The sequence below is a fragment of the Fistularia commersonii genome, chromosome 26 (assembly GCF_037954325.1).
Source record: "Fistularia commersonii isolate RoL2024-O1a breed Wild chromosome 26, RoL_Fcom_v1.0, whole genome shotgun sequence".
Lineage (NCBI taxonomy): Eukaryota > Metazoa > Chordata > Actinopteri > Syngnathiformes > Fistulariidae > Fistularia > Fistularia commersonii.
Genome location: NC_141309.1, coordinates 5,693,469 through 5,720,683, shown reverse-complemented (window position 1 = coordinate 5,720,683; position 27,215 = coordinate 5,693,469). Strand labels below are relative to the sequence as shown.

General features: G+C 40.6%; 2 protein-coding genes across 5 annotated transcripts; both read left to right on the top strand.

Annotated features, from left to right (window-relative positions):
• Window positions 1-37: 37 nt before the first annotated feature.
• Window positions 38-9,116, top strand: LOC147218328 (uncharacterized). Its single transcript, XM_086173909.1, has 15 exons — window positions 38-58; window positions 921-1,027; window positions 1,117-1,947; window positions 2,144-2,306; window positions 2,571-2,668; window positions 2,960-3,178; window positions 3,530-3,617; window positions 3,954-4,075; window positions 4,192-4,297; window positions 4,383-4,454; window positions 4,553-4,662; window positions 4,806-6,868; window positions 6,945-7,395; window positions 7,996-8,089; window positions 8,301-9,116. Exons 2-15 carry the CDS (start codon window positions 969-971, stop codon window positions 8,454-8,456), a joined length of 4,632 nt encoding a protein of 1,543 aa, XP_086030035.1. The 5' UTR covers window positions 38-58; window positions 921-968; the 3' UTR covers window positions 8,457-9,116.
• A 634-nt stretch (window positions 9,117-9,750) lies between these two features.
• Window positions 9,751-24,111, top strand: LOC147218327 (ubiquitin-associated protein 2-like). Of its 4 annotated transcripts, none has more exons than XM_086173654.1 (29): window positions 9,751-9,863; window positions 11,246-11,386; window positions 11,812-11,889; window positions 12,014-12,124; window positions 12,277-12,436; window positions 12,603-12,680; window positions 13,778-13,841; window positions 14,015-14,103; window positions 14,290-14,342; window positions 14,484-14,548; window positions 14,633-14,864; window positions 14,975-15,230; window positions 15,306-15,443; window positions 15,562-15,698; window positions 15,979-16,226; window positions 16,363-16,612; window positions 16,743-16,782; window positions 17,014-17,140; window positions 17,347-17,404; window positions 17,609-17,819; window positions 18,443-18,534; window positions 19,144-19,191; window positions 19,376-19,454; window positions 20,023-20,223; window positions 20,375-20,545; window positions 21,267-21,371; window positions 21,767-21,840; window positions 22,304-22,495; window positions 23,290-24,111. In XM_086173654.1, exons 2-29 carry the CDS (start codon window positions 11,291-11,293, stop codon window positions 23,383-23,385), a joined length of 3,549 nt encoding a protein of 1,182 aa, XP_086029780.1. In that variant the 5' UTR covers window positions 9,751-9,863; window positions 11,246-11,290; the 3' UTR covers window positions 23,386-24,111. The 4 variants fall into 4 exon arrangements, with proteins under 4 accessions (XP_086029780.1, XP_086029779.1, XP_086029782.1 ...); XM_086173653.1 differs by having other exon boundaries at window positions 19,141-19,191; XM_086173656.1 differs by lacking the exon at window positions 21,267-21,371.
• Window positions 24,112-27,215: the final 3,104 nt, after the last annotated feature.

The following is a 27,215-nucleotide window of genomic DNA, read 5'->3' as shown; positions in this document are numbered from 1 at the left end:
TCTTCCTGTTAAACCACTCGTCGCTTTGTAATTTTACCGTCCTGCTGGAGTTCAGCGGGTAAGTTATTTTTTTATTTATTAGTCTTGTTCTGTGACTACAGCCACTAAGCTAACATAATTTAAGTAAAAAAGCAAATACAATAGAATGTCAGATGTCTAGATTGTTTGTTTTTCTTGTTCTGTGAGTGCAGCCACTAAGCTAACATAATTTAAGTAATATAGCAAATACAATAGACTGTCAGATGTTTACAAATCTATTCCTAAGTCATTGCCTTCTTGACAGCTGTAAATCAAGATCAAATTGACAGATTATTTGCTTAACTAATAGTTGCAGACACAGTGGACTTGACACTCCACTGTGTGGTCACAGCAGGGACAGTATTAGCCTTGATAAATGAACTTCTAATATTAAAGAATTAGTTTATTTGAAGCACTGCACTGGTTCCTAATCTTGATACTTAGCACTGTCCCCTCACATGAATGTGAAACAGTCTCAAGTGCCACAACAGGACCGTCGCAGCTGCCAATACATCCACAGCATAAGCCTAAGAAGTAACAGTTGCATGGGTGTGGATGATATATATAAATGTCTCATATTTGCCATTATAGACAAATGTGTCACATGACTGCACTGTGGTGGCTTCCAAGTGTCCAAGTGTCAAATTTCAGTATTATACCTCATGTCCCAACAGCAGTGTAGGTTGTATCTCTCTGTGAAAGTGAGGAGCGGAAAACAGTAAGGGGAAACACTATCTAAAGGTAAAGGAAGTTTGGCTGCATGTGTGTAGAAGCTTGTGTTGTGTATGTTGTATACAATATAATGTTTGTGTGAGTGCATTCACTTTATAAAATAATATCAAGTTGTCCTGTCTTTTTTTGCATGTGTATGCTTTCTCAACTGATGATAATGCTACTTTTAGCGTGGTGGAAAGAGGCAACGGAATAAGAGGGAAAGAGAGTTTCTGGAAATGACAATTTGCCTTTATGAGTGTCTCCGAGCAATCGGGCTTCAACGCCATTATGAACGGTAAACACACACACACACACACACTCACTGGACACCAAAAATATGCCCTGCCTTCTCTTAAGACTGTTGTTTATCCTCTTTTTTTTAAGGTTTACTGCAATGGGAATTAATCGTGCTTTCCACCTTTTAGCACTAACCATGGAAGATTACCCTGTCCTAGGGATCCTCACCATGGAGGACCGGACTCGTCTCTTTCAGTTAGTCCAGCAGCTCAAAACTCTTGACCCGGAAAGCCTTGGATATGAAAATGGGGAAGATGACGATCATTGTTGCGATGAGGCAGATAGTGCCTTAACTTGCAAAGATATGAAACTTCAAAATGTTAAGGATAAGGATGCCACTTCTGTTGATAAGCTAAATGCAGCCGCTTTTACCAAATCATCATCAGTCCGCCGACGACTTGATTTTAGTTGTGAGGACATGGACCGTCATCAGAAAATATCTCAAGGCACTGCTCATGACTATACAAATCAAAATAGAACTGATGGATCAGTCCCGGGAAAAAGGTCTGCCGTACCTACAGAACTCAGTCTTTGCACTGGAAGTGCAACAACATGCGGCTGTAGACACAGGATTGAAACTCAAGGAACATCTGATCTTCTCATAGGAAGAAGAACAAAGACAGATATCACTGAAGTAACAGCTGAATACAGTGCTCCCTCTAGATCATCAACAAAGAGGGTCTCCGTCCACACATCCAAACCCAGGTCTGCAACAATTGCATCTGAGTGGTTTAGCAACAAACCTGTTGTGTACAAAGAAAGAAAATTAATCTCACTGAAGGAGAAACCTTTCAAAGGCAGGAACTTCAATAGGGTTTTTAGACATATTCCTAAACCAGCATCTGTTTATGAATCAATGAATACAGCTGGATATAACTATGGACTACCACAAAGCCCCCCATCTGTTTCCAACAAAAAGTAAGTGGAAGTGTACAATATTGTGAATATAGCAAACGAGCTGAGAGAAACAGAGATTTCTTCTGCATATTCTCAATTTTGATAATTAACTGTCACTCACTTCTCGCTGTTGTTACTTTATTCATTCAGTATACAACCCTTGTTTTGGTCTGATGGTCCTGATTGTTCATGATTTTTTTTGTAATTAATGTTGCAGACAGGCAGGGGTGCAGCGAATCACTGTTTGTGTAAGGAAGAGACCTCTGACCCACACGGAGCTAAGAAGTGGTGAGGTTGATGTCGTGACAACTACAAATGGGGAGTGCGTGTTCGTCCATGAGAGCAAAGAAGCAGTGGATCTCACACAATATATACATCGGGTAGCTATAATACTCGGGGTGACATGATGTTTGTGTTTCACACACATTAACGTTACAATTAGTAATGTATCCAAGTAGTATTAGTATTGACCTTAACATTATGTTGGAGGAACTTCAAGAGGAAATATCTCTGTATCTGCGTATCCATAGTATGTGAGCATATAAGGATGGGATATTTTCTTGAAGGTCACCTTGTCACATTAATATACAGAGGCATACTTTGCTGTATTTCATAATTTTCCCCTGAATATTTTGTCCCTGCAGCACAGGTTCTATTTTGACGAGGTTTTTGGGGAGGAAAACACAAATGAGGAGGTGTATCAGAGAACAGCCTTTCCTCTGGTGCAGCACATGCTAAATGGGTATGGTGCAACATACCTTTTTTGTATCATCCTTTATGTTAAAACTCAAATCTATTTTTTTATTGATAAGGAATTACTGAGAAAAACGCAAAATTGTTAGTTACGGTGCCAAGTATTTACCTATACTTAGCATTAAGACTATTAATATTGCCATATGTAGGTTAGTGTGTACCCCTGCATCTGAGTTTGAACGTCATGTTTGCCTCATTGTGTGTGTGTGTGTGTGTGTGTGTGTGTGTGTGTGTGTGTGTGTGTGTGTGTGTGTGTGTGTGTGTGTGTGTGTTTCTATAGAGGCAAAGCCACCTGCTTTGCGTATGGCCAGACAGGTGCAGGGAAAACTCACACCATGTTGGGCTCATCTCCCGGGAGACCCGGACTGTATGCACTGGCCGTCAGAGACATTTTTGCTCACCTCTCCAGTTCAAACCCACCCTCCTCCATGCTGGTTTATGTCAGTTTCTTTGAGATCTACTGCGGTCAGCTGTATGACCTGTTGGATCACAGAAAAAGGTGTGCTATGTTGTGTTGAGATGCAAGACCTAAAAATAAAGTTATGATTCTAGGAATTATTTTGGTTTCAAATGAATTTTAAAGACATTGAATTTTCTACTGGGTGTTTGAATATGTATCTGTGTATTTTTGTACAAACCAATGTTGTCCTCTATGTGATCTCACAACAACAATCTCGTAAAAATAGATTTACAACAGGACTGAGTAAAGCAAACAAAATACAGTAGATTTTCTTGCAATTATAGAACCTTACTGTGTTTTTTTTGAAGATAACGATTTCTGAAAAATGTTGAGTCTATATTTTTCTCCATCTGCTCCCTCAGTCTCCTTTAATCCCTCTGCCCTTTCTAGGTTATTTGCAAGAGAAGATGGGCAAAGGGTGGTTCACATTGCAGGGCTTCGTAATGTTAAAGTGGACTCTGTCAAGTCACTGCTGGAGGTCTGACTTTTTTCAAAAAACTTTTTTTAAATGTCATGCAGTATTATGCATAACTGCTTTTTATTGGCTTTTGACTTGAAAACAATGTCTGAACTGACAGCGAGATAACAGTCTTGAAAAAATAGATCTGTAATGTGGTTCATAATTCTGTTGTTACTTCAACCATACATCTACAAGATGTATGCAAGAAGTAAGGGACTTTACATTTCTCTGGAGTATGCCTGGGGTATACTTACTGTAGATACTTTAAAAATGCTGTGATGCTCTGCAATCTCATAGAAAAACAAGAAATCTCCACCCATTTGATATCCTGTCCGTCTTTCATTGCTTATCAAGGTGATTGCTCGGGGATCAGAGGAGCGCACACAAGGAGTGAGCGGAGTTAATCCATTGTCATCTCGTTCACATGCCTTGCTTCAGATTCAGCTAAAAACTCAAAATCAGCAGGTTACTGGGAGGTGAGAAACAATATTTTAATCATTGTATCATATAATTATATCATATGCAATTATGTGTATCCCTAATTATTTCAATTCCAAAGAGACTAAACTAAAATCAATTTGTGCTTGTGGAGAATGTGGTTTGTTGACTTGGCAGGAAGTGAGAGAGCATCGGATACCAAAGAACCAGACAGACAAAGTCGCATGGAGGGAGCTGAAATCAACCAGAGTCTGTTGGCTGTGAGCTCCTATCCAGTCATGCACATATCAGATATTTGTTTGTATTTGATTTTAACTTTTTTTTTTTTTTTTTTTTTTTGCTTAGCTGAAAGAATGCATTAGGTCCCTGGATCAAGAGCAGTCGCACACTCCCTTCAGACAAAGCAAACTAACTCAGGTACCAACATTTCAGTAACTTTTTTTGTTGATTCAGATAGGAAAATATATCACGTCTCATTCGCTTTACTTTTTTAACTCTTGTTTTCAACATTTTAGGTTTTGAAAGACTCATTTGTTGGTGATACAATGACCTGCATGATTGCCAACATTTCACCTGGTTACTTAGCAACAGAGCATACACTAAATACTCTAAGATATGCTGATCGGTGAGTATCAATTGTGTATGTGCAATATTCTCTGTGTAATTTTAATGGAAAGTGTAATATGTAATTGCTTGGTTTTCCTTCTGTATGTTAAGATGATTCTAGTAATTTAAGCCAAGGTACTAATGTTACTCATTCTTTCATAGAGTGAAGGAGCTGAGAGGACAAGGTGTGCACAAAGCAGGCAACAGATGGAAGACAACACCCTCACCTAAATGCAACCTGTCCATCAGCAACAGCAGCATCAGCAACAAAGGAAGCAGTGCTGGAGCCAGAGGGAAAAGTCCTCCTAAGAAGCCAAAGATGGGGTCACAAAGTGGTGCTTTTGGACCAACTTTACTGTCCTCAAATGCTAAGAGCAGTAAACAGGGAAGACAACCAAACGCAATAGTTGGAAATAGGACAGTACTAGATCAAATATCAACTGCCATAATTTTACCGGGGACTAAGAATAAGCGGCAGAGAGGTGCGAGGGAAGAAAGAGCCCGGTTGACCGAAGACAGATTTGTAGGAACTGGCTGTTATTCAGTTAGTGATCAAAATGAAGCCACACAGCTGATGTTGACACAACCAACAGCTGAGCAGCCATCAGTGGGAGGGGCCCAGAGGGGTGATGCGTCTTATGTTCATTTGGATTCTGGCTTGTTCCATCTGGAAAATGAGAAAAAAGAGAAACATCTGAAAAGGGAAGGCAAAGTAGGAAGGAGACATATGGAACAGAAAAAACAAGTGGAAAGCAAACAAGGCACTCCTGTTGAACTGGAAATGCAAAGGAGGAGAGATATTCATAAGTGTGAAGAAAATGTTACAGAGAAGGAGAGACATCTTAAATGGTATCACCAGCAGCTGCAGCAGTTAGTGCTGTCTTCTACTTCCTCTACCGGTCCATCCTCTTCAAGCACATTCCTTCGCTCTTCCCTTGACTCTCAGTCTCTTTGTTCATCTCCTAGACATTCTTCCAACTTTCAAACTTCTGACAAAATGTATCATAGCTTAGAGGAGGTTGTAAATGGATACAGAGGACGTGTTAAAGTCAGGGCCGATGATCTTCGAAGATCAATGCCTTGTGATGAGAATTGGTATGATGCTGCTGGGAAAGATCAAATATCCTGGAAAGGTACAGAGACAAAATTCAGACAGGGTAGAAGTAGACGTGATAAAAGAAGGTCATTAGATGCACCAGCAGTAGGAGACATTGGAATAAGGATAGAGGATAGAAATCAAGCTGGGATAGAAAGGAGAGAGATAAGGCATGCTTGGGGGCCAGCGGGAGAGTCGGACCGATCATACAGGGAAGCAGATGCAACATCAAAAAATGCCATGGCAGTAAGGTCTTACAGTTGGGATGCAAAGAGGACAGATGAAGTGAGCCAAGAAGGAATGGATACCTCTTTGGGTAGAGTATTGACTTCTGAAGATGGAGACCCGTATCAGCGAACTGGCATCGGTCTCAGTAAGAACTTTGGACCCTTCAGTAACCCTCCATCTGAAACACTACATCAGCAAGCTCCAGCAGAACGGCCGCTCTCTCCTGCCAGTGATTGTAGCAAAATGCTCCCGCCACCAGGCAATTTTAATGACTTCTCGCCCGAACCAAAAGATTCCAGCCCTTTCAACAAACTGCCTCTACTAAGACAAAATGCCCAAGTAGATGTGCAATCAAAAAGAAAAAAAGAGAATGAACAACAGTTTGGTGTCAATGTTGATGGACAAGAGTGTGTAGACACTGTGCAAGCCAACCCCCCGAGTGCTGCTTCCATCACACAGAACATATGCAAAGAATCTAATGAGCTCCTTAAAAAATCATCAGAAATGACAGCTGACACGCAACCACAAACACATCAGGTAGTCAAAGCAAATGTGTCAGCACCACCTCAAGAAAAGGCTTCTGTTGATTGTCTTAAATATACTTTGGACCCCCTCAGGGTGCCCATTCTTGGCGCTGGTCAACAGAGTCCAGCAGCTTCATTAATTCAAGGGGAAGAGACCCATACTTCACTCTGTTTGCATGCGAATGAAAGGGAAAACCATAAAAAGGAAGAGGAAAAACAGACTATTGGGACTTTTAAGGATGAAGAAACAGAATTTGCTCTTCTTGAACTACCACAAAGAAAGACTCGCTGGCCTCTGACCAGTGACATCCTGACTACCTCTCACCTCAACGAGCCAACAAAAGATGGATGTGTAGTTCACAAACATTGTGGAATAGGTGAGTCTGAGTTCAGTGTTTGAACAACCAAGTTATCCAAAGTTAATGTCTTAACTTTACAATAAATAATTTTCAGGTGTGATGGAGCATCTTGCCAGCTTAATACTGCTCTCCTTACACGCGCAACGAAGCAGACAGACATCTATAGGTCAGTCCACAAATGAAGAACCTGCTGGATCTCCATGTAACACCTCACCACATACCTCTCTGGAAACCAACTCACCTTCGGATGCTGGTTCTCACAGCTCAAATGGTCAACTATCCAATGATGCCAAACCAGTGCCTGTGGATAACACATGTGACATGACCAGCAAAGATGCTATTTTATACTCATTACCACCACCAGAAAGTGTCTTACACCACTCATGCTCAATGCTGAACCACTGTCACTCAGTATGTACTGTTTATCCCCCTACCACCTCACACCATATCAATGGTCCGACAGATAGATGTCATGAGAGTGCCAGCAATCAGGAAATGATGCCTACAATACATACACCTGCTGTAGGCAACAGGGATCAAAATCAGTAAGTACCATTATTTCCTCGATTTTTTTTTAATGTAAGCATGTCATTAAATTCTGTTACTATACCTAATATTCTTATCACTGAGCTTTGGTTTGGTGATGCTGAAATATGCCATTTTGTCATCATAGTAATGCTTAAATGTACAGATACATTGTAGAATATGCTTGATATGACATTTTCAGACTATAAGAATTGCACACAAAAGTGTCAAGATTTTGCTTTATATAGGGTACAGTCTTTTGCAATTATTAATGTTATTTTCAGGTGTACTTGCACTCAGGAATAGAAGGGCATCATTTTTGTTTGAAATGAACATTTTATTCCTTTTTCAAAATAGATTTATTGAAAAAATTAAAGTATGAAAATGCCTGAGGAGTTGATGTTTACAGACAGGTTACATTTTTTTGTATTTTTCTAAATACTTAATCCACTAAAGCTTGACCTACAGTTTTTAAAAAGATTGATTTTATACATGCACACAAACTCAAACACAATATAAAAAATGACTTTTTGTTAAAAATGCGTATGTTTGAACAATAAAAAAAAGTGTTTTTGTAAAAAAACCTACCATGCCTCTTCCTTCAAACAATTAAATTTCAGACAGAGTGTCATCCAGGCCCATTGGGAGCAGCTTGAAGAAATGGAGGCATTATGTCACAAAGAGAGCACACTTCTATGCCAGCAACCTGATATGGTCAGAAAATTCAAGTCGGTTGTCAATCAATGTCATTCATTTGGTTTCTTCTCCACAATATAAGATAGTAAATATTATTTGTAATCATCAACAACCAAGATATTAAGTGTTATTTTAGTTGAAGCCATTCCTTTTAAATTATGTTTATTTCAAAGACATTGTTTTCTGGGAGACTTTAATTTAGAATTTTTTGTTTGTTTGTTTTTTACAGCCATTTGCTGAGTATGTTGAACAGCTGGAGGAGATCATGGAGAAGAAAGCACACTGTGTCCACAGCATGAGAACTCATCTACAGTCATATATTAAGAAGAGCCCTTCCTTTGACCATAAGAGCAATGAAGACCAAAACCTTAAAGGAAGCTTGTAATACTGCAGGCTCTATGGAAATAACTAATGTTACCATGATTTTTTTTCCAGAGAACACTAGTTATTCCTCCAGGATAAGAATGTATTTTTCAAGACTGCTTTGGGCATTGCAGGAACACAGTTGTGTGAGTTTTAAACCAAGACAGGTGTTGCAAAATCAGTCCAAGACATGGTTGACATATTCCATAGGTAAACGCTGTTGTTTAAATAGGTTCCATTAGCATTGCATTTGATTTCTAAATGCAACCATGATACTGAATCTGGTCAAATTCCCATAATCTAAATCTTTATCTTGGAAATACTGTCACCTTGTGAAAAATTTGTTGACTCCTTGGCTGAGTCAGCTCTATCTGGTGTGAATGTGCTGCTGTTGAATTTGGTGGACTACATCAAGTACTGTGGAATGAAGGCCAACATACATATATTTTGCCAGGCTATTTGAGCTTGGGATAACCGCAAGAAACTATTTCCTAGTATCTCTAAAAACAGCAATACATTGATTGTGGTAATGGTCTCCCAATAACGCTAAATATTTCCACTTTTCTTCTTCATCAGGTTTACAATTTGCTTTTCAGGATGTGTGGCTGTTTGTTTGTTTGTTTGTTTGTTTTTTTATAGTGGGTGTTTTGTGACTGATTTTCAAATGAGTGATGTTGACAAAATTAAAATGACTTTCCTTGCAATTGCCTTTTGATCTGTCATGGAGGTTATATGCTCTTTGCATAGTGAAGAATGACGAATAAAACAAGGACACAGAAAATCTGGATAAACATCTCTTACTTTGGGGATCACTGTTGCTTTCTTAAAAATACACATTCAAATTATCTAGGAGATATCATAATAAACTGTAAACATTAAGTTTTTAGTTATTTTTGCTGCTGAGTAAATCATATAGACAAATAACTATTTTTGCCAAGTTTAACTAACTTCTAAAACATGTACTAATAACATATTGACTACATGATAGAACGTAAAAGGATCTTGATTGCAAATAAACGTATAAGAACACAAGTAATGAGCGTAGAACAGAGAAAACGTGTACAATACGAAGAGGCGGATGCAAATAGATAAACACATGTAAAAAATGCGAGGGAAGCACAACGTGTTTCTACCTTAAATGAAACATGAATGAATGAAATGAATCAAAGTGAATATCATGAATAAACACGTTTATTATTCGTTTTGCTTTTAGATATTTTAATGTACAAATAACTTGCTGCGACAACTCGCTCTCAACCATGATGCATTGCGCTCTCTCGAAAGATAACGCACACGTTGGGGCATGCTGTTTAGCCACCTGACCACTCTGGACGATTTCGGTTGGCGGTGTCGACTTCACAACGAACAACGGCGCGGTGGGTCACGTGACAACATCTGCTGCTGCTGGCTGAGCGAAGCGTGTTAGCAGGTAAAGAAAGATAAATGTGCCCGGACTCTCCACTTAAGTTGCTTCAGTTGTCTAAGTGTTGTATTTTGCTCTTTCGAAGTTACATTGATGTATTGTTATATCCGATAAAGAGAAAAACGCTCGTCCTGTAAAGGTGTTAGCTAATCAAGTTGCTAGCTCGACAGTCGCGTATCCGGGCTGTCGTGCGGCATTGTAGTTGAACAGGCCGTTCACATGCTGGGACGGTTCACGTTTGGAATTGTCCGATACTTTTCTTATATTAGCAGTATCATTTATTCTCGACACGTTATCTTATCCACACCCAACCATCTTACGCATTACAGGTAAATACTTGACAAGGAGCATTTAATATATCCTTGTTTTCTTGTTAGCTTTCAGTTGTGTAGCCGGCTATAGTATTAGCTAAAACTACCACCGAGGTTGTCTTTCTGACGAAAGCAGTAATACGGTACTCACAAAAAAGGGTAATGCTATGATGTTACTTAAAATAAATGTTAGTTTCTGACTTGATTGCCCTATACGAAAAGACACCGATGACGTTCTTTACAAAAACGTCGAGAAGGTTCAACAGAACTAAATATACAAATAGCATCGGCAGTATATGTATCGCACACGGAACAAAGACAAATGGTGGCTAGCCTGGCTAAAGCTAGCGGAAGCTAGTTAACCAGAAGCTATGGTGAACATTTGTTAGCGCGGCACTTATTTTGGCTAGTATCGCCATGAACTTGTGATAAAAACAGAGCTGTATAGGTGACGTCTACGCCACGAACTTTGATTTTTATTTTGAAGCAGTCACGCTAACCTCGGGATTGATTATATGCGAGAGTACGTTTTCCTGATAGACAACAATATGAACACGACCGTTAACAGTCTTAATATGTTTAGACACGGACGAAATGTCGTTTGTTTTTTTTAGTGATAAACATCATCTAGTTACTGCTGTGTGATGTAACCTGGGCTTGGCTCTTGTTGCGATGTTGTCGGTCAACCATTCCCTGTCATAGAGTATCTTTTAGGATCGCTTGTAACTCGATGATATGATATGTCACGTTGTTAACAGTAGTGACGAAAACACGAATTTCATATTCCTACAAATGGTGTATGTGTGTGTTTTGCGTGGGTGAGGTGGGGGAAATGTAACGTGACTCCTAGACTCTCCCTCTTGGTAGTCTATATTTAACCCGGGAGGTTGGGGCAACAGATGGGGTTATAGTCTTACATGGCATACTTGACAATATTAAGTGTCGGTCCGCTTACATATTCAACATACTGTACTGATATTTGGTGATGTAGTCCCTTTGAATGTATTCTAGAAATTGTATCTGCAATCTACCCAACTCAGTTGGCAACCTTTTTTTTTTTTTTTTCTTTCTCTACAGATTTTTTTTCTATTTTGTACATACATTGTTTTGTATATACTGTATATGATGACTTCGGTGGTCAGCAATCAAGCCCGGGGAACTCGGGACAGAACGCTGCCTACTACCACACAAACAACACAGCCACAGAAACAGATCCAGGTGGGTTTCTGTGTCATATTTGAATACAGGCCCGCCCAAGGTTCTTGGTTACAACTAGGTACGGTGAATGTTTTTTAATGTTCCCTGTGTTTAGGATGTTTCTTTTTGCGATCGAAATCTCTTACCTGTAGTGCAGAGTTTGGACGAACAAAATTATTCAATTGCACCATCACCTGTCATGTGTATATATATATATATTTTTTTTTTTAATATATTGAATTACACACATTTTGGTCTTGAATTATTATATAATTTATGTCTTTGTTAGTTCACAACAGGAGACCTTACACTTACAGTCTATAACTGTTAATAATCTCTGTGTGTACATTAAGTGTATGACTTCACATTTTAGTGGCATCTTTTCAGAAAGATTGGTCCTGTAATTGTTTTTTGTCAAATAATTTCTTCATGAATTTGTGTTATAGGCAACAGCAGAACAGATTCGTCTGGCCCAAATGATCTATGACAAAAATGATGTTGACTTTGAAGACAAGGTCAAACAGGTTTGTGTGCATATACTCAGACTGTTTCGGGGGGGGTGTCATCAGCCCACCCTTGGAGTTGTGGACAGCGGGACCCACATTTCATCAAGCGTTGTTAAAGCTGTTTTGTTCTGCCAACTCCCAGCTTATAGAGGTGACTGGGAAGACTCAAGATGAGTGCATGGTAGCCCTCCATGACTGCAATGAAGATGTAAACAGAGCCATCAATTTCTTGTTGGAGAGCACCTCTGACACAGTGAGTCCGTACAAACTAACCCTCTATATTTGTCCTTGCACTTCTTGTAGCATATTTATCATGTGTATATGCAATTAGTGTGCATATATAATTTAACCCTTGATCTTTTTAAGATAAAATCCTGAACCTTATTCTCTTCACTTCCATGCCAGAATTCCTGGGAGACTGTGGGAAAGAAGCGAAGTCTTGGGAAAGAAGGAGGGTTCTCAGAGATAAAGGAGAGCAGAGAGAAGAAGGGAGGAGAGAGGGAGGGCAGTCGTGGACGGGGGGGATTAAACAAGAGGGGCAGAGGAATCAGTAGAGGCCGTGAAGGTAAGGACATGACAAGCAAATACATTTGTACGAATTTACATTGTTTGTCTGTGTTTGCTTGCAATTTGGAAAAACTTAACATGTAGGACAGCTGTCAAAGTGTTTGTAGGAAGGGGAATGTATACTCCTCATTGGCTTGATGTCTTCAATTTCCCTGTCACTCCAGGTCGTTTTGAGGAGAATGGGTTTGAGGTGGCTCCTGGAGAAAGAGGTGGAGACCGCGGACGCCGTGGACGGGGAAGAGGTGAGAATTACAAAAGGGTTTCCTCAAAAATCACATTTTTATGGGAGGCTTTCAATATATTCAGAGTAAAAGAACAATCCATTAGACAAGCCATTAGAATACAAATTGGTAGTAAATGCTAAACAACATGCCTAAATGTGTTGTAGCAAATAGGCTTAGGGCAATCATCAGATATCATGTGTCAAACTTACTTTAGAGGGGAAACATAAATCATAGAATGAGAATGCCTATATAAAATGTTAGTGCGTTACGACATTGTTCAGCATTTCAAAGGTGATCGTTGAAGCTGAAGGCCCAATAGTGCATGAAAATTTTAAAGATAATTATTTGAAGAGGTTTCAAGGTAACCTGGGGGTCTTATAGAAGTGTGAATAAGAAAGGCGATGTAGGACAAGGTTTTAATGCAAAGTTTAGAAGTGGTATTTTATAGTACTTCATAGAGTTAAGGTGCAACATTTGGAAAACTTGCTGTGCTTTTTAACTGTCCAGAAAGGGGGAAATGAAGTCTAATGCTTTTCAGCAAAGAACTGTTTTGTTTTTTTTTTTGCTGCTGCCGGAAAATCAGTGTAGACATAACAGTTATAGTACTTGTATTTGAATTGTTTGAAAGAATGGGATAATATGCCATTAGAAGCTAGGCTTGCTTTTTTTTACCCTGATTATTTTAGTTGTTGGCTATAAATAGGGCAAATACTGGCTTAACCATGTCATCTGTTTGTAGCTCATCAAAATAGAAGGGGTACTTTTAATGGTACCATAAGAGTTGATTAGTATGTAATTCTTTATTACACATGAATCAAAAGATATACAAGTGCACTTGAGTGACTTCATTTTTTGTGTCTCTTACCTTAAAACTTGTACAGATGAAATTTGTACAATTGTGCAAGCTTACTAATTGAACACATTTTAAAAGCAACTGTACAGTATTGGGAATCCCAGGTTTTAAAGCAAAAAGAATTGAATTATTTCATTCTGGCTGGCAAATATTTCTGACCAAAATGTAGACGGATTATTATGTTTGTCTATAGTTAAAAACACTATAACAGCTGAAAGCAAGCTGTCAACAGAATTGATTTGGTTGTTTTGTGTGTCCGTAGGGGTAGGGGCTCGAGGTAGAGGAAGAGCAGCTGTTGGCAACAGGTTCTCCTCACAAGGAATGGGGTAAGAACATGTGTTTGAGTCTTAATCCTCTTAGTAGGAGATGGTGATTATTACAACAACATATCCATATAACACAATTACCCAAAAAACTACGACAGTATGCACTTTCTCTTAGTTTGTCACATTTCCTGTTTTGCATGTCTAAGCATTCTGTTTTTCTTTTTTTGTTTTAGCACCTTTAATCCTGCTGATTACACAAATAACCCTGGAGCTCGCCAGGAAACATGGGAGGGTGATGGTACTGAACCTGCTGAGGGAACAGGTAAGGAAAGAGGCTTAAAAGATGTCACAATTTTTGAGGAAAAGATTTTATCTTTTGAATTTTTGTGCTTTATTAATCAGAAGGAGTGCTTTTTCTTCACTTCTTCGCCATTGCTTTCGGGTAATATACAATTTTGAAGATCACGAATAGGTGTTAAATAACATTATGTGTACACTGACCTTCTAGGAACATGGGGTGGCAATATGGAAGACTGGACATCAGAAGACTGGAATGAAGATGTAAGGCTCCTTTTTTTTACATAATTTCAAGGACTTTAGAATTTGATTGCTTGTTGAGTTAATGTCATTTTCTGTGTGTGATGGTTTATTCATGCAGTACTCCTTTTGAATGTGTCCTTTTCCCTCTCTTTCCTTTCTCAGTTGTCTGAGACCAAAGTATTCACTGCCTCATCTGCCGTGGGAAATCACGTCACACCTGGACACAAGTAAGTCCCTTTGTCCAAAGTACATCAAAAAGTGTTCTCTAATCGTGGCCCGTCATGATTTCCTTTTCTGTTTCGTGTCATCAGTGTCGACTTGGCGAGCCTACTGCCTAAGAGCGGAGTGGCTGTAGGTGGTACGGTGGAGTCTGACCTCAGGGCAATAGTTGATGGACCCTCGGCTGAGGATTTGGGCCAAAGCCTCGTGTTCACCAATTCCCACCACAATGGACGCACAGCAACACACAGCTATGCACATGCTACAGCCAATAGCTATGCCCATGCTGCCTCTGCGAATACCACCTACGCACATGCTGCGCTGGTACAGACAACTATGCTTCAATTTACATCACAGAATGTGTGTGTGTGTGCCCCCACACGCACCTATGGTAGTACTTTACTCACGTCCATGTTTGCTTTTGTCCTCTTAAGTCCTCCGTTCTGGGTTCAGGCTTTGGGTCTTTGAACGCCCCAAAGCCAACACCTCCCTCTGACATCAGAACAGCAGAGCAGCTCAATGGGCCTCGGCTTGGTCAGAGAGGAAGTCAGTTGCTGGCTACCACTGCTAACAGTAGCATTTCCAAAGATGTGGTACCACCTCCAGAACAAAGTCCTGCTCCTGCTGCTTCTCCCTCTCTGGAAGTAAAGGCACAGAGATTGGAGAATGGTCCTGTTACTTCCCTTCACTGTAAGTGTTACTCTTATTAGAAGCTTTATATTTACAGCAGTAAATTAGGCTTACATTCTTTCCCGTCCTCTCCAGTGGAAATGAAGCTTCAGCCAGAACCATCGGCGGTTCTCAGCCAGCTGGCACAAAGGCAACAACAGTCATCGATCCTTCCCACCACGGAGCCTCTGGTAGCATCTCTATCGCATGCTCCACAGGTCCCAACACCACCAGGTAATTCAGCACACGTTTATCTATTCACTAAAAGTAGTTCTCAGGAATTGAGCCACTGCATTGTACAGTTGCATTGAAATCTGCCTATAATTAGACCATTGGCTTTTGATATCATCAGGTCATGAGTCCTCTGTCCTTCCTGTAAGAGATAGAGCTTCTCCAGGAGTTAAGTTATCTGGTATGGAACCTCCCATATCAGAACCTCCATTGCGTCAGCTCAAGACACAAAAACGAAGAGGTCCACCTCCTTCAAAGGCAAATTCTTTTGATTTCATTTTTTTTTTTAGATATTAAAAAAGAATAATTGTGAGGAATATTGAATAAATTTTGCTTTAAGAATACCTGCTGCTTGAGACAAAAACACAGTGGTGCAGTAGTAGCTTATCGGCTACTATGACTATTACTTTATATGTTAATGAATAACTCAACTTTTTTTATCAAATGACAAACTTACAGAAGACTACCAATGCTAAAAATTGCATTTAAAATAACATATTGCTTCAACTGTACTCAATGTCTATCTTGTCAATCTTAGATCCCCTCTTCAGCAGTGGAGATGCCCGGCTCAGCAGATATATCTGGCCTGAACGTTCAGTTTGGAGCTCTTGATTTTGGTTCTGAGACTGTGGGTACAACTGTAGACATGGCGCAGACCGAATCAGCTAGGGAACAAGTACCAGCTCAGGTCCTGGCTCCAGCAGCGCCTACAACCATGTCTGTCCCTGTGGCTGTTCCTGGACAGCAGCCACAAAGCAGTCTCTTCTCCAAGCCAGGATCTGTGAGGTGTGTGTGTCAGTGAGCACAGTTTTTTTTCTTTTTGAAAAATGAAGACACTGCATACAGCTTACCTGTCACTTTCTTGTACAGTATATGTTGAAGGCAGATGTAATGATGCATACTTTTCTCTTCTTTTACACAGTGAGCATATGAGCAGCGTATCCACACTCTCCTCAGGTGTGTCCGAATCCAGCTTTCCTTCACCGTCTTTAGGCTTACCCAGTGTCACCCCCACCCCGTCGCTGAGTCTTCCCAGTGCATCTGCTCCTCCCTCCTCCACAATTCCCAGCACAAGTACCCGCATAGAGAGCAATGACCCAAGGTCTCTTGCCCCTCATCTGGGCTTCTCTCAGAGCAAAGATGTGCAATCAACTGCAGCTGGACCGCTCACAGTAAGATTTTAGTTTACCTTCTCTCATGAAACAAATATGAGCAAGAAAGGAAAGTAGCTGCATGAAAACAATACAAAATTGAAGATAAAGATCAGAATGGTAAATTGTATATTTTTCCTATGCCCTTCAGAATGGCTACACTGGCGTGAAGACACAAAGCACTCAGGACAGTAAGTATACTTAATATTATCTGGTTTGGAGAACCATGCAGTCAGCCAGTAAACTTTACATTTTATTTCACAAAACGTGAAGCTAAATTGTAAAAAAATACAAGGAAAATTATCTTAAATTTTATAATTGAAAATAGCACTTTTCTCAGCATATCAAGTTGTGAAATCAAAACATGAGTCTAACCAAATTTAAACTTGGCTTGCTAATTTGCTGACTTTTTTTTAAACTAGCAACGTCATCGACACGATCAGCAAAAACAGAGTCTCCTACAATGTCGAATGACAGTGGTTCCAGCCACCACATCCCCTCCGCTGCAGTAACTTCTTCTCAATCAACACCCATTCCTTCGCTCAGCAGGTAAGACACGCTTCAAACACAAAGGGGTATCTTATATGGCCCACTGGCTTATGATCACCCTTGTACTTTCAGAGATCATGATGGTAACAAGCACATATCTTAATCCTTGAATGTGGAAAGACTTAAACTGAATCTCATTCCCTGAATCCAATTGTCATACTTCAGCTGATTTTAAGGCACTGACAAGCGGTGTTATTTTTCTCTAGTCACGTGACCAGTCCCCATTCATCTGGACCTCCCCTCACCACAAGCTCCGCTCTGACAGTAAGTGTAGAGTCATGCACACAGAAAGCAGAATCCTCAAAGTATAAAATTGTGTGTGTGTGGTACTTACTAGAAAATTACGATGGTGCTATCATTTACTCACTTGGATTGGTTTTAGAACTGAACTTTCTTTCAAACACACTGATAAAGTTTGTGCTATTAATCAAGCCATTCACCCCTTCCTCTCATGTTCTATTCCATCAGGCTACTGAGGAGAGCAGCAGCAATCCCCATGCCTTCTCTTCAGTATCCAGCCAGGGTCTCAATCCCAGTCCTTCAGCTCCCCAGGCTGTCAGCACTTCCAGCACCAATGTTTTGCCCCCTTCGGGAGCACCAGGATTAACTCCCAATGGCACAAACACCACGCCCTCAGCTGCAGGCAGCCGCACAGCACCCCTGCTAACAACCACCTCTGGTAGGCTCATAGGCCATAGTTTAACCCTTTGATGAAAGCGTGCGTTGTACTGTAAGTTATTCTCGACTTGTCACAGAAAGCTTTAATTGTGTAGGTTGTTAATGTATATGGCCTACCTACAATCACTGTCCTTTTTGAGATGGGAACTGCTGTTATTCAGTGAGAAAATGAGATTCATATGGTGGGAAAAAAAGAGAGGAATTTAGCATTTTGCCAATGCATGCAAGTAAGCACAGTAATGATCTTGCCATGTCTACTTTTTCTCATTTCTATGTCACACCGCAGCATTTTTTCTTTCTTGTATTGAATCAATGGACCAAGTTCGAACTTGCTTGAATGATTAACTGGAGAACGCTTGTTATGGAGATTGGAGTTTACTTTTGACTTGAAGTATCAGTTCTGGACAGTTCTTGACTCATATCTTTGCTGATTAGCACCAAAATAACAGATGTTTGAAGTACAGAATTGTATGCTGCTGATGTAGCTTTCTAAAATTTAAGAAAATATTTTAACTAAATAGTGTAAAAGTTCAGTATGTCTTGATGTAGCTGAGAGTTTAACAGTTGACTGGTTTGAACTAATCACTCGACTAAAGCATTTTTTTTCCCCTCTGTCTTTCACAGGTAAAGCTCCTCCAAACTTAGCCCAAGGAGTGCCGCCTCTCCTGACAAACCAGTACATAATGGGCCCCGGTGGCTTGCTCCCTGCTTATCCGGTAAGCATATAATCCAACGATTTGTTTGTTTTTCCTCGCTGGACATGCTAAAGACATGAAATGATACTGTTGCCTCTATCTGGTTATTCACTTTGAGAAACTAGAGTGTATTCTGCAACAAAAGAAAATGCTGAGGTTATCCTCAGTGAAATTTTTCATTTACTCTGCAGAGTAAACACACCGGGAGTTAGTCCAAGTGTTGAGCAAGACACTGAACCCCCAACCGCTGGTGACCTGCAGCCTACTGCTCATGGTCCATCCATGATGGGTTAATTGCAGAGAACAAATTTCCCCAATAGGGATTAATAAAGGATAAATTAAATTCCACATGATTTGTGCAATATTTGTATTTATCCCCTCATATTACAGATCTATACTCAGCTGCATCTTGATAGCGTAATTTTTGATATATTGAGAGGTTAAGGCATCTATGTCTATCAACTTATTATCGAAGGATGTTCACTAAATGGAGACAGTTATATGGGGGGGGGGGAGATTAAAACTAAATTTAGGTATAAAATAAAGATGAGATGTAACAAGAGAATTGGGCTGGAATTTTTTTGTTTTACACTTTTGAACTCATTGGTTACCTTTTTATTCCATTAGCAGATCTATGGATATGAGGACCTGCAAATGCTGCAGTCTCGTCTTCCCATGGTGAGTCAAAGAGCACTGTTTTGAATTTTCTAACATTTATATTTCAAATGTTGTATATCAGTTTATAAACTAATATGTTTTCACATCCCGCTGTCAGTAACAGTATTACTGAAAGTAATAGTTATTCAAACAGGAGGAACTCCTTCTTGGCCTCTTAACGAATGCTTTTGCTCTCTCAACACAGGACTACTATGGTGTAACATTCCCTGGTACAACAGCTACTATGCCTGGAAGAGATGGCCTAGCCAACAATCCATACTCTGGTAAGACAAAGTATATTTAAACTAGAAGCAAGAGTTTTCAATTAGCGCTTTTCGAATATACGCCTACATTGTATGATTTTTATTCCCACTCTGACTTAAATTTCAGCCTTTAAAACAATTTTTTTCCATTTTCTTACCGTTTCAGGCCTTCGGGCCGAATTTAATTTATAACAAATCCTTATCTGCACCAAAAGACGATCCTTCCTTACCTAATTTTTAACTCAAAGGAAGTGCTTCAGCAGGGAGTGTGATTCACAATACTCTTGGTGTCCTGTTGCTTGGGGATGTTGTTTATGTTCTAATGGCCCAAGCAAGTTAATGAAAACTATTTGTTTTCTATTAGGAAATGTGTGCATGTGTGAGAGCTGGGAAAGATCTTTTGGGTCATGAGTTCAGCTTGTTTAATTGGAGAAATCTAAGAATAACAATGGATTATTTTCATGAAATTTCCAAATGATAATCCTAATGCACAACATTTTGCTGCATGATTTAGATTGATGGCAAATTAATATTATATTGATGTCTTTGGCTTTTATTCTCATCTTGTTATGCTGCTGTTATTGTCCAGGTGAGGCAACAAAGTTTGGTCGGAATGACTCTTCGTCTCCAGCTCCACCAACCAGCCTATCAGCAGCCGGGGTGCAGGCACAGCCCCAGCAGACGCCGCAGGCAGGGACACAGGGGCAGAGCCAAAACCAGAGCCAGGGTCAGCAGACACAGAACCAGGCCTTCCTCAACCCCCCGTTACCTCCTGGTTATGGATACACTGGTAAGGATTGGTAAAATAGTTTCAAATTTGGGAATGTAATCAAAGCACTGTATCCATTCAACTCATCTCTGAGGGTTTGCTTAAAAAAATGAAAAGAACTTCTGTTTGTTGATGCCCACATTTAAACAGGTTTTCTCTTATATACCCCCAGGTCTGCCATACTATCCCGGCGTTCCTGGGGTTCCCTCAGCCTTCCAGTATGGTCCTACTGTCTTTGTCCCACCTGCTTCAGCCAAGCAACCAGCCATGGGCTTAGCAAATCCCTCCAACCAGTACCATCAGCAGCATCAGCCCAGTTATGGACAGCATGCATATGGCACAGGTAAGTCAAGATAGTTTCCAGGTTTTATCTAGATTTCAAAATTTTACATGTCAATTGAATCAACTATGACAGTACTGGTTAAATACAAAAATCATAGGTTACTTGACCAAAAACCGCTAAAACTACCTATGTAAACTTTTTGGGGTTAATATATCTTACCATTACCATGTGACACATATTTGTTAATATATGTTAGTGTAGTTTGTTAGTAGCTAATGTACCAACATGTATTGGTAGCTAATGTACCAACAGCTATTCCTACACATTTTCATAACAGTTTATGAACTGGATATCAGGTTTGTTTAGCTTAATTCAACAATTATGAAGTCATAACTCCGACTTAAACTGATGGTATGTGGGTATGAAGATGATGTCAGGAAGCAGGCTTTGTCATAAATGGTATGTCAAAGTCAAGGAAAAAAAAAACAGAGCTCAACTTTGAACCTTTTCTTTGTATCCACCAAATGCTGCATGTGGGTGTGTGTGTGTGGGACTGGGCCTTTGTGTTTTTGCTTGTGCTGCATGCTTAGCTCAAACCCCCCTGCTAAAGTGTGACATGGCTCAATATAGACACAGCTGCCATTATAGTCAGGTCACCTTACTGCCTCTCTCTCCCCTACCCCCTCTTTTCTTGTCACCCTCTTTTCATCACTTCATCTGGCCTATATATTTCTCTCCCTCCCTATGCCTCCTCTTTTAATCTGTCCCCCTCCTCCTTCAGCCTTTGATGACCTGTCTCAAGCCCACGGTGGGGAGTACAGTAAGGGAGGGTACGGAGGCTCTGCCCAGTCACAGGCCAAGTCAGCGGGCAGCGGCCCAGGGAAAGGTACACACTCACTACTGCTCTTGCTGCTACCACAGAGTTAGCGGGTGTTTTCTTGCGTGGTGACGGATGGATGGAATGAATGTAAAATGTCACAATTTTTGTTGGGTCTACAGTTGAGCTATCTGGAAAAAGGTCTGTGTATTTTGCACGTATATAACTGCACCATGGCGTGCATACAAATGAATAGCGAAAAGTGCAAATCCCGCCTCTGTTCCTCCTCACTGAATGCTTCTTCCCACTGGCTGGCCCCCCTTCAACTAACAGTGAAAATGATCATTCAGTGTTTAATGCTCCCTTATCACTAGGAAGATGAGTTTTGTAATTCTCTGTTGATTTTTTTTTTTTTTTCCCCTCCCTACCCCAATTCCAACCCTTTTATCCATTCCTCTGCAAAGCACCAGGACTGTCTGGATCAGGCACCAGTGGAGGAGTACCTGACATGGGAGGTTCAATCTACAGCAAAACACAGGTCAGTAACCCTTACATTCATTTCTCTGATTTTTTTCAAGTTAAAAGACCAGTGTGTGTGATAGTCATTGGAAGGACCTCAAGTGCTCTTTGAGCACCTCCCTTTCAATGTTTTCAAAACCTGCAGCAGCCTATGGAATTGTTGTTGGACTACATCTGACAATAATCATGCTGGAATTTGTAACTAGACTGAACAATTAAATCAGAATCTGTTTTTGGAGCCTGCTCAAATTCCAGAAAAGAGGAAATTTACCAGCCGCAAATCAATGAAGTACCTGGTGAAATCACAATTCACATTATTACTTGATGGTAGCTGTAAATGTGTCAGGTCTGCCCTTTAACAAATTAAGAGGGACAAATTGTTAAGACAAAGTCTGAGCTGTCTCTTTTTAAGAGACTATTACAAGCCACTTGGCTGATAATTGCTTTGTTGTTGTACTGACTTGGGTCGTCTTTCTTTTCAGTCATTTGACAAACAAGGCTTCCACACAGGAACACCGCCTCCCTTCAGCCTTCCTTCAGCACTTGGGGGAACAGGTCCCCTGAATCCCGGAGGTGCTCCTGGCTACGCCCCTGCACCCTTCCTGCACATCCTGCCACCACATCAGCAGCCCCATTCACAGCTGTTGCACCATCACCTCACACAAGACGGACAGGTACATTGTCATCATTTTGCTATCCCTGCAGTTCGAGGGAGATATCATAGTCAGAAGTTGTTCATACTCTAGTTTTGAGACGTTTTTTTTTTCTTTCTTTTTTTCGCTATTATAATGCAGAAAACAACCCACTGTTTGGTGATCCTGGTTTAAAGTTGTTGGTAGCTTCTTGAATGTCCATACTGCATTACTACCTTTGCACCAACATGTCTGAGTATGGAGATGACTTATTGATCTCACAGAAGTTTTCAGAGTGCAGTACAAGCTTCAGGTTTGCTTGTTGCTGCATACGTGCTTGATCTCCTCTGCAAGCGCTTATATTGCTTTGCACTGGTGGAAACCCTGCTGACTTTTTTTTTTCCTATCATAAATCCACAAACAGATTTTAAAATTGTACCTAAAGTTGCTGCAAATATTTCACTGTTTGTTATTTTCAGTACCAACTCCATCTCTGAAATGGCCAGTAAAGTAGGAAATGTCACATTCTTGGTTATTGCACAAGGTTTTTATTTGGCCATCTAAAAACCATATGGATACGGTTATTCTCAACTCGAAGATTTTTTGAGGGGCAGTGAGCACACACTTCATAACAATCTGTTTTTGCTGTTGTAGTTATGTGCTTTTGAGGGTTGGTCATTTGATAATCGCACCTAAGTGCCACAGTGGGGGGACTTGCAAACAATCCCTTTGCTTGAAAAGTGTGAAAAGGTCATTGAATTTTGAATTAAATGGACTGTAGTGATAGTTATCTAAACACTTGCACATGGGCCACTAAAAGATGTTCTTGTCCTCAGGGTGGTCCTGGTCAGCGCAGCCAGTCCAGCAGCATGCAGCAGAAAACCCAAGGCAACAAGTCCAGCTATGGCAGCTCCCCCTACTGGGGCAACTGAGGAATGCTTCCTAACCCCAACTTCTGTCCCATAAAGGCTGTGTGTGTTCACACATGCCTGTATGTAAAGCTAAATCAAAACAAGTGGATAGACACACTACCCTCATTATGAGCAACAATGGGTGCCCTTGCTCCAACCCCACCCCACCTACGCAAGTCCTCATAAGTCCTTTGAGTTCTCTCTTCCCCCCTTTTCAAATTGGTTGTACATGTAAGATATTTATGTATGTATTTATATAAATATATATATATACTGTATATGTAATAGTAGAACATAAAATGTGGTTGCTGCATTTTATTTTTGAAGGACTTTTTGTTTACTTTTTTCAAAACTACAGGAAAAGATGTTACATAAGAAATAAGGCGATGGTGAGAAAAGTGAAGATAAATAATCAAAACCTTCCTGACAAACCAGTTAAAGGAAAACGAGAGAGCTATAGCACTGATTTAAATATGAGGACATTTCTGATGGGGGTCGGGGTTTATAATAACTAACTGCATTTACCTTTTTTCTTTTTTTTTTTTTTCTACATAACTTCCTGAATGACTCGGCTCATACCCCCACATACTTCTTTTGTATGAATCCTGTATCACCTGCCTCTCTCCTACTTGGAGGAATACTTACTCTCCCCGTGTGTTCAGAGAAAGTCCTGCCCATCTAAAGTTTATATTTTAATTTAATTTTAATCCTCATTGCCCTCAAAATAAAAGTTCTGAGCAGTTGGAACTGATTTGAGTTTGTGTCTCTTTAAATTCGCCTGCTCTCGTGGGTCACGAAGGGTTGTGTTAGCTTAGCATAATCCCAACTACCAAATACTAAATGTCTCACACCGGCACTTCTGTGAATATTGCTCCAGTGTGCAGATGGGAATTCCATGAGGATAAATATTTTTCCAGATTTATATGGAGGTGCTCCGAAACAAGGCTTGTATTCTAAAATGCAGACTTTATTTATGTTGACTTTTAGGGATAAAACTATCAAATGCACTTCAGAAAGCCTTGCGTTTCATTATTTTCAAATGAAATGTTATATTTGACTTACAGTTAAAAGCTACCACATACAATTCCTTCTGTTAATCTCAAGCTTTTTATTTTATTGGCTTGCTGACTGATTTAAACAATATGCTCGTTGATAAAAGGACTTCAGTGGCATCCGCCCAGTAAAAGAAAATTACCTGGCTTTGATTAGTTTTAAACGAACCCAATGGTCTGTTTACCCTGGAACTGAACTCAGACTTCTCACTGTGATCGTCCCAATGGTGTCTGTGATATTCTTTTCAGCCAGTTGGCCATATGGCGGCACAGTCTGAGTGAGACACAGGTGGCTCACAGTGAATGCAAAAGATGCTCAGTATTGGGATTTTTTTTTTCGGGTTTAGATGTTAATTTAAAAAGCTTGTCTGAGGCTTCTGAAAAAAATGAATCTTTTCAAGCCCAAATTAATAACATATTACTTGTAACTGGATTATTTTCAGGGTTACGTACATCAGTTCCTGCAGTCATATGCTTAGTGTAACCTTGAATGTGTGCGTGTCAAAGATCGGTAAATTTATGATGAAACAACTGCATTAGATACCTAAAATAATTAGGGGCGCGGGGCTGTAGAGATTGTTACGATTGGCAGAACGGTGTTACCTTCTTCATTTTGCAGACCAGGGAGAACTCCACAAGTGTAGTAAGGTCATACATGTGAGCACTAGGTGGCGATAACGTTTTGTCCTGTGTAGTGCTTTGCCACCTTTTCCATACAGGGACATTATTATAGACATGATGGGTTTCCTGATGTACTACATAAGGTACCTGTAATGGTGAAGTTCAGCTAATATTTTGTAACAGCTGTTACACTTAGATTTGATTATTGATGTGATTTGTTTGGATTTTATCACATTTCCTACAAGTTTCTTTTAAAAAAGGCAAATAATGAAATGCCCGTCGGTTCTACCTATCCTAACCCATGCCAGAACATACTCTGCAGCACTAGGTTGAACTTCAGTAGAGGTTCCAGGGGTGATAGGAAATTGGGATTCCGAGCAGAGTGAACTGGAAGACAATATTGGGGTTTGAGTCCAGGAAACTACCTAAACGAGGTCAAAGGTCAAAGTGAAGTTGAAAGGTGCACCTCAACTCAGAAGTAGTCCAGGTAAGGTTCAGGGCAAGAGGTGAGCTGCAGGTGATGGAAGAAGAAGAGAAACTGAAAGGAATCAGGAGAGAAAGCACACCAGGCATAGAAACACAAGAAAAACAAACGATAAAACGGTGAAATCGGAAAATGAATCCAAACCAATGTTCGTCTGGCTGGTGCCTCTGCCTATTTGTTTCACGTGTGAGCAGGGTTCAGCTTCACTCTGTTTTCCCTTTATTCTTGGAACTGCCAGTAATCTCAAAGCAGCTGACCTTCGAGGCCTGCAGCGTTCCATCGGGTCAGAGATGACCGTCTGTGACCCGACTGTTTGGTGACTTATTGGCAAAAAGTTGAACTCTGTGAGAAACTGGTACTCGACACCGGATTCTGAGAACTTCCTTTTCTTTATATGACATGCTTTTCTCCTATTGGTCAGATTCACGTAAAACCATACATCTTTTGCTCTCTGATAAGTTTTATCGGTGTGATAAAGTTAAAGTGGTTGAAAGGTGATTCCTTTGTGAATTTAGCGTAACTTTTGAACTTTAGAGCCGAACCCCGGTTCCCCGATTGACTGTGACTCCTCAAGGGCAGCCAGTTAACACTGGCCCATGGAACAATTCGGTTTTGTCCTCGGTTTGCATTGCAGAACCAGTGGTGGATGTAGCTCCATTGACATGCAAGAGACACCCCTTTCTTAATGGGACAGGAAAATCATGTGGGAGGTTCTCATTTAGACGTGTTGGGCTGGAGGCTGAATGAACAAATTAGCTGTGTCCTTGGTGAATAAAGCTAGTTGGCTGTGATTTCCCATCAGGGCCTTCCACTGTGTCATTCCATGGGGGTTGTATGGAGTTTTTCCCAAGTTGTGTTTGGCCTAAACACACGATGCACCCTGTTATTTCACTGAAGAGGCACAGGAATGCCCCTCAGTGTTTGTTGACACTCGTGACCGCTGCGCTCTCAGATGTCGACAAAGACGTTTTGTTGGGGTTCATTCGGTTCACTCCCTGGAAAAACTTGGGGAGCTGTAAGGCTGTCATGCAGGATATCGCGACATTATAGGCTTGAATGGAAATCGGGGCCCCTGCTGCTCAGGGTGGCCTCGTGACCTGGGTACTTGATTTGGATGCTCAAATCAATTTCTACTGTGCTTCTTCTCCCCTCCTTTTTTTTGTCTTTGAAACTATAAGCCCTTCCACTCGGCTGAATGAAGAAAGATCACCGGGGTTTTTTTTGTCTTTTACTCCCTTTCATCTCCATCTGGGGGACCATGAGATGTTCTTGTCCCCCTGCTTGTTGTGAGATGTGACAGCAGGGTCCATTCACTGAGAAATTGGCTGCAATTAGCGCAATTATGCTGATTTTCACTTGTGTCCCATGCAGAACAGAGTTTTCGCTGTGCACAGAGACATCCCCGGGAAACTGCTGCAAAACAAAAACCCATCAATCAACAAAGGCCGTGAATGAAAGGCTCAACTGCAGATAATACGGGGAACATTCCATAATGACAGCGTTTAGTCAGCTGTGACCTGTGTTGCAATGGGGGGGCATGACATCTAGAGCGTCACTGATTAAGAGGAAATATGAAGCATAGCCGTGATAAAGGGCCAGAGGATCTTCACGGCAGCGGGGGATCATATGGACAGTTTGCCAGCGAGGTGTCCTGCAGGGCGTCCGCGTAACACGCCAGAGAGAGGCGAGCTTGA

Bases quoted from the DNA above. Each gene is read 5' to 3' on its own strand.
- LOC147218328 (XM_086173909.1), top strand. From the start codon at position 969: ATGACAATTTGCCTTTATGAGTGTCTCCGAGCAATCGGGCTTCAACGC. The intron at 1,028-1,116 runs GTAAACACACAC...CTTTTTTTTAAG, and splicing joins CTTCAACGCCATTATGAACG to GTTTACTGCAATGGGAATTA. The intron at 4,298-4,382 runs GTGAGCTCCTAT...TTTTTTGCTTAG, and splicing joins TCAACCAGAGTCTGTTGGCT to CTGAAAGAATGCATTAGGTC.
- LOC147218327 (XM_086173653.1), top strand. From the start codon at position 11,291: ATGATGACTTCGGTGGTCAGCAATCAAGCCCGGGGAACTCGGGACAGA. The intron at 14,104-14,289 runs GTAAGGAAAGAG...CTGACCTTCTAG, and splicing joins TGAACCTGCTGAGGGAACAG to GAACATGGGGTGGCAATATG. The intron at 15,444-15,561 runs GTAATTCAGCAC...TGATATCATCAG, and splicing joins ACAGGTCCCAACACCACCAG to GTCATGAGTCCTCTGTCCTT.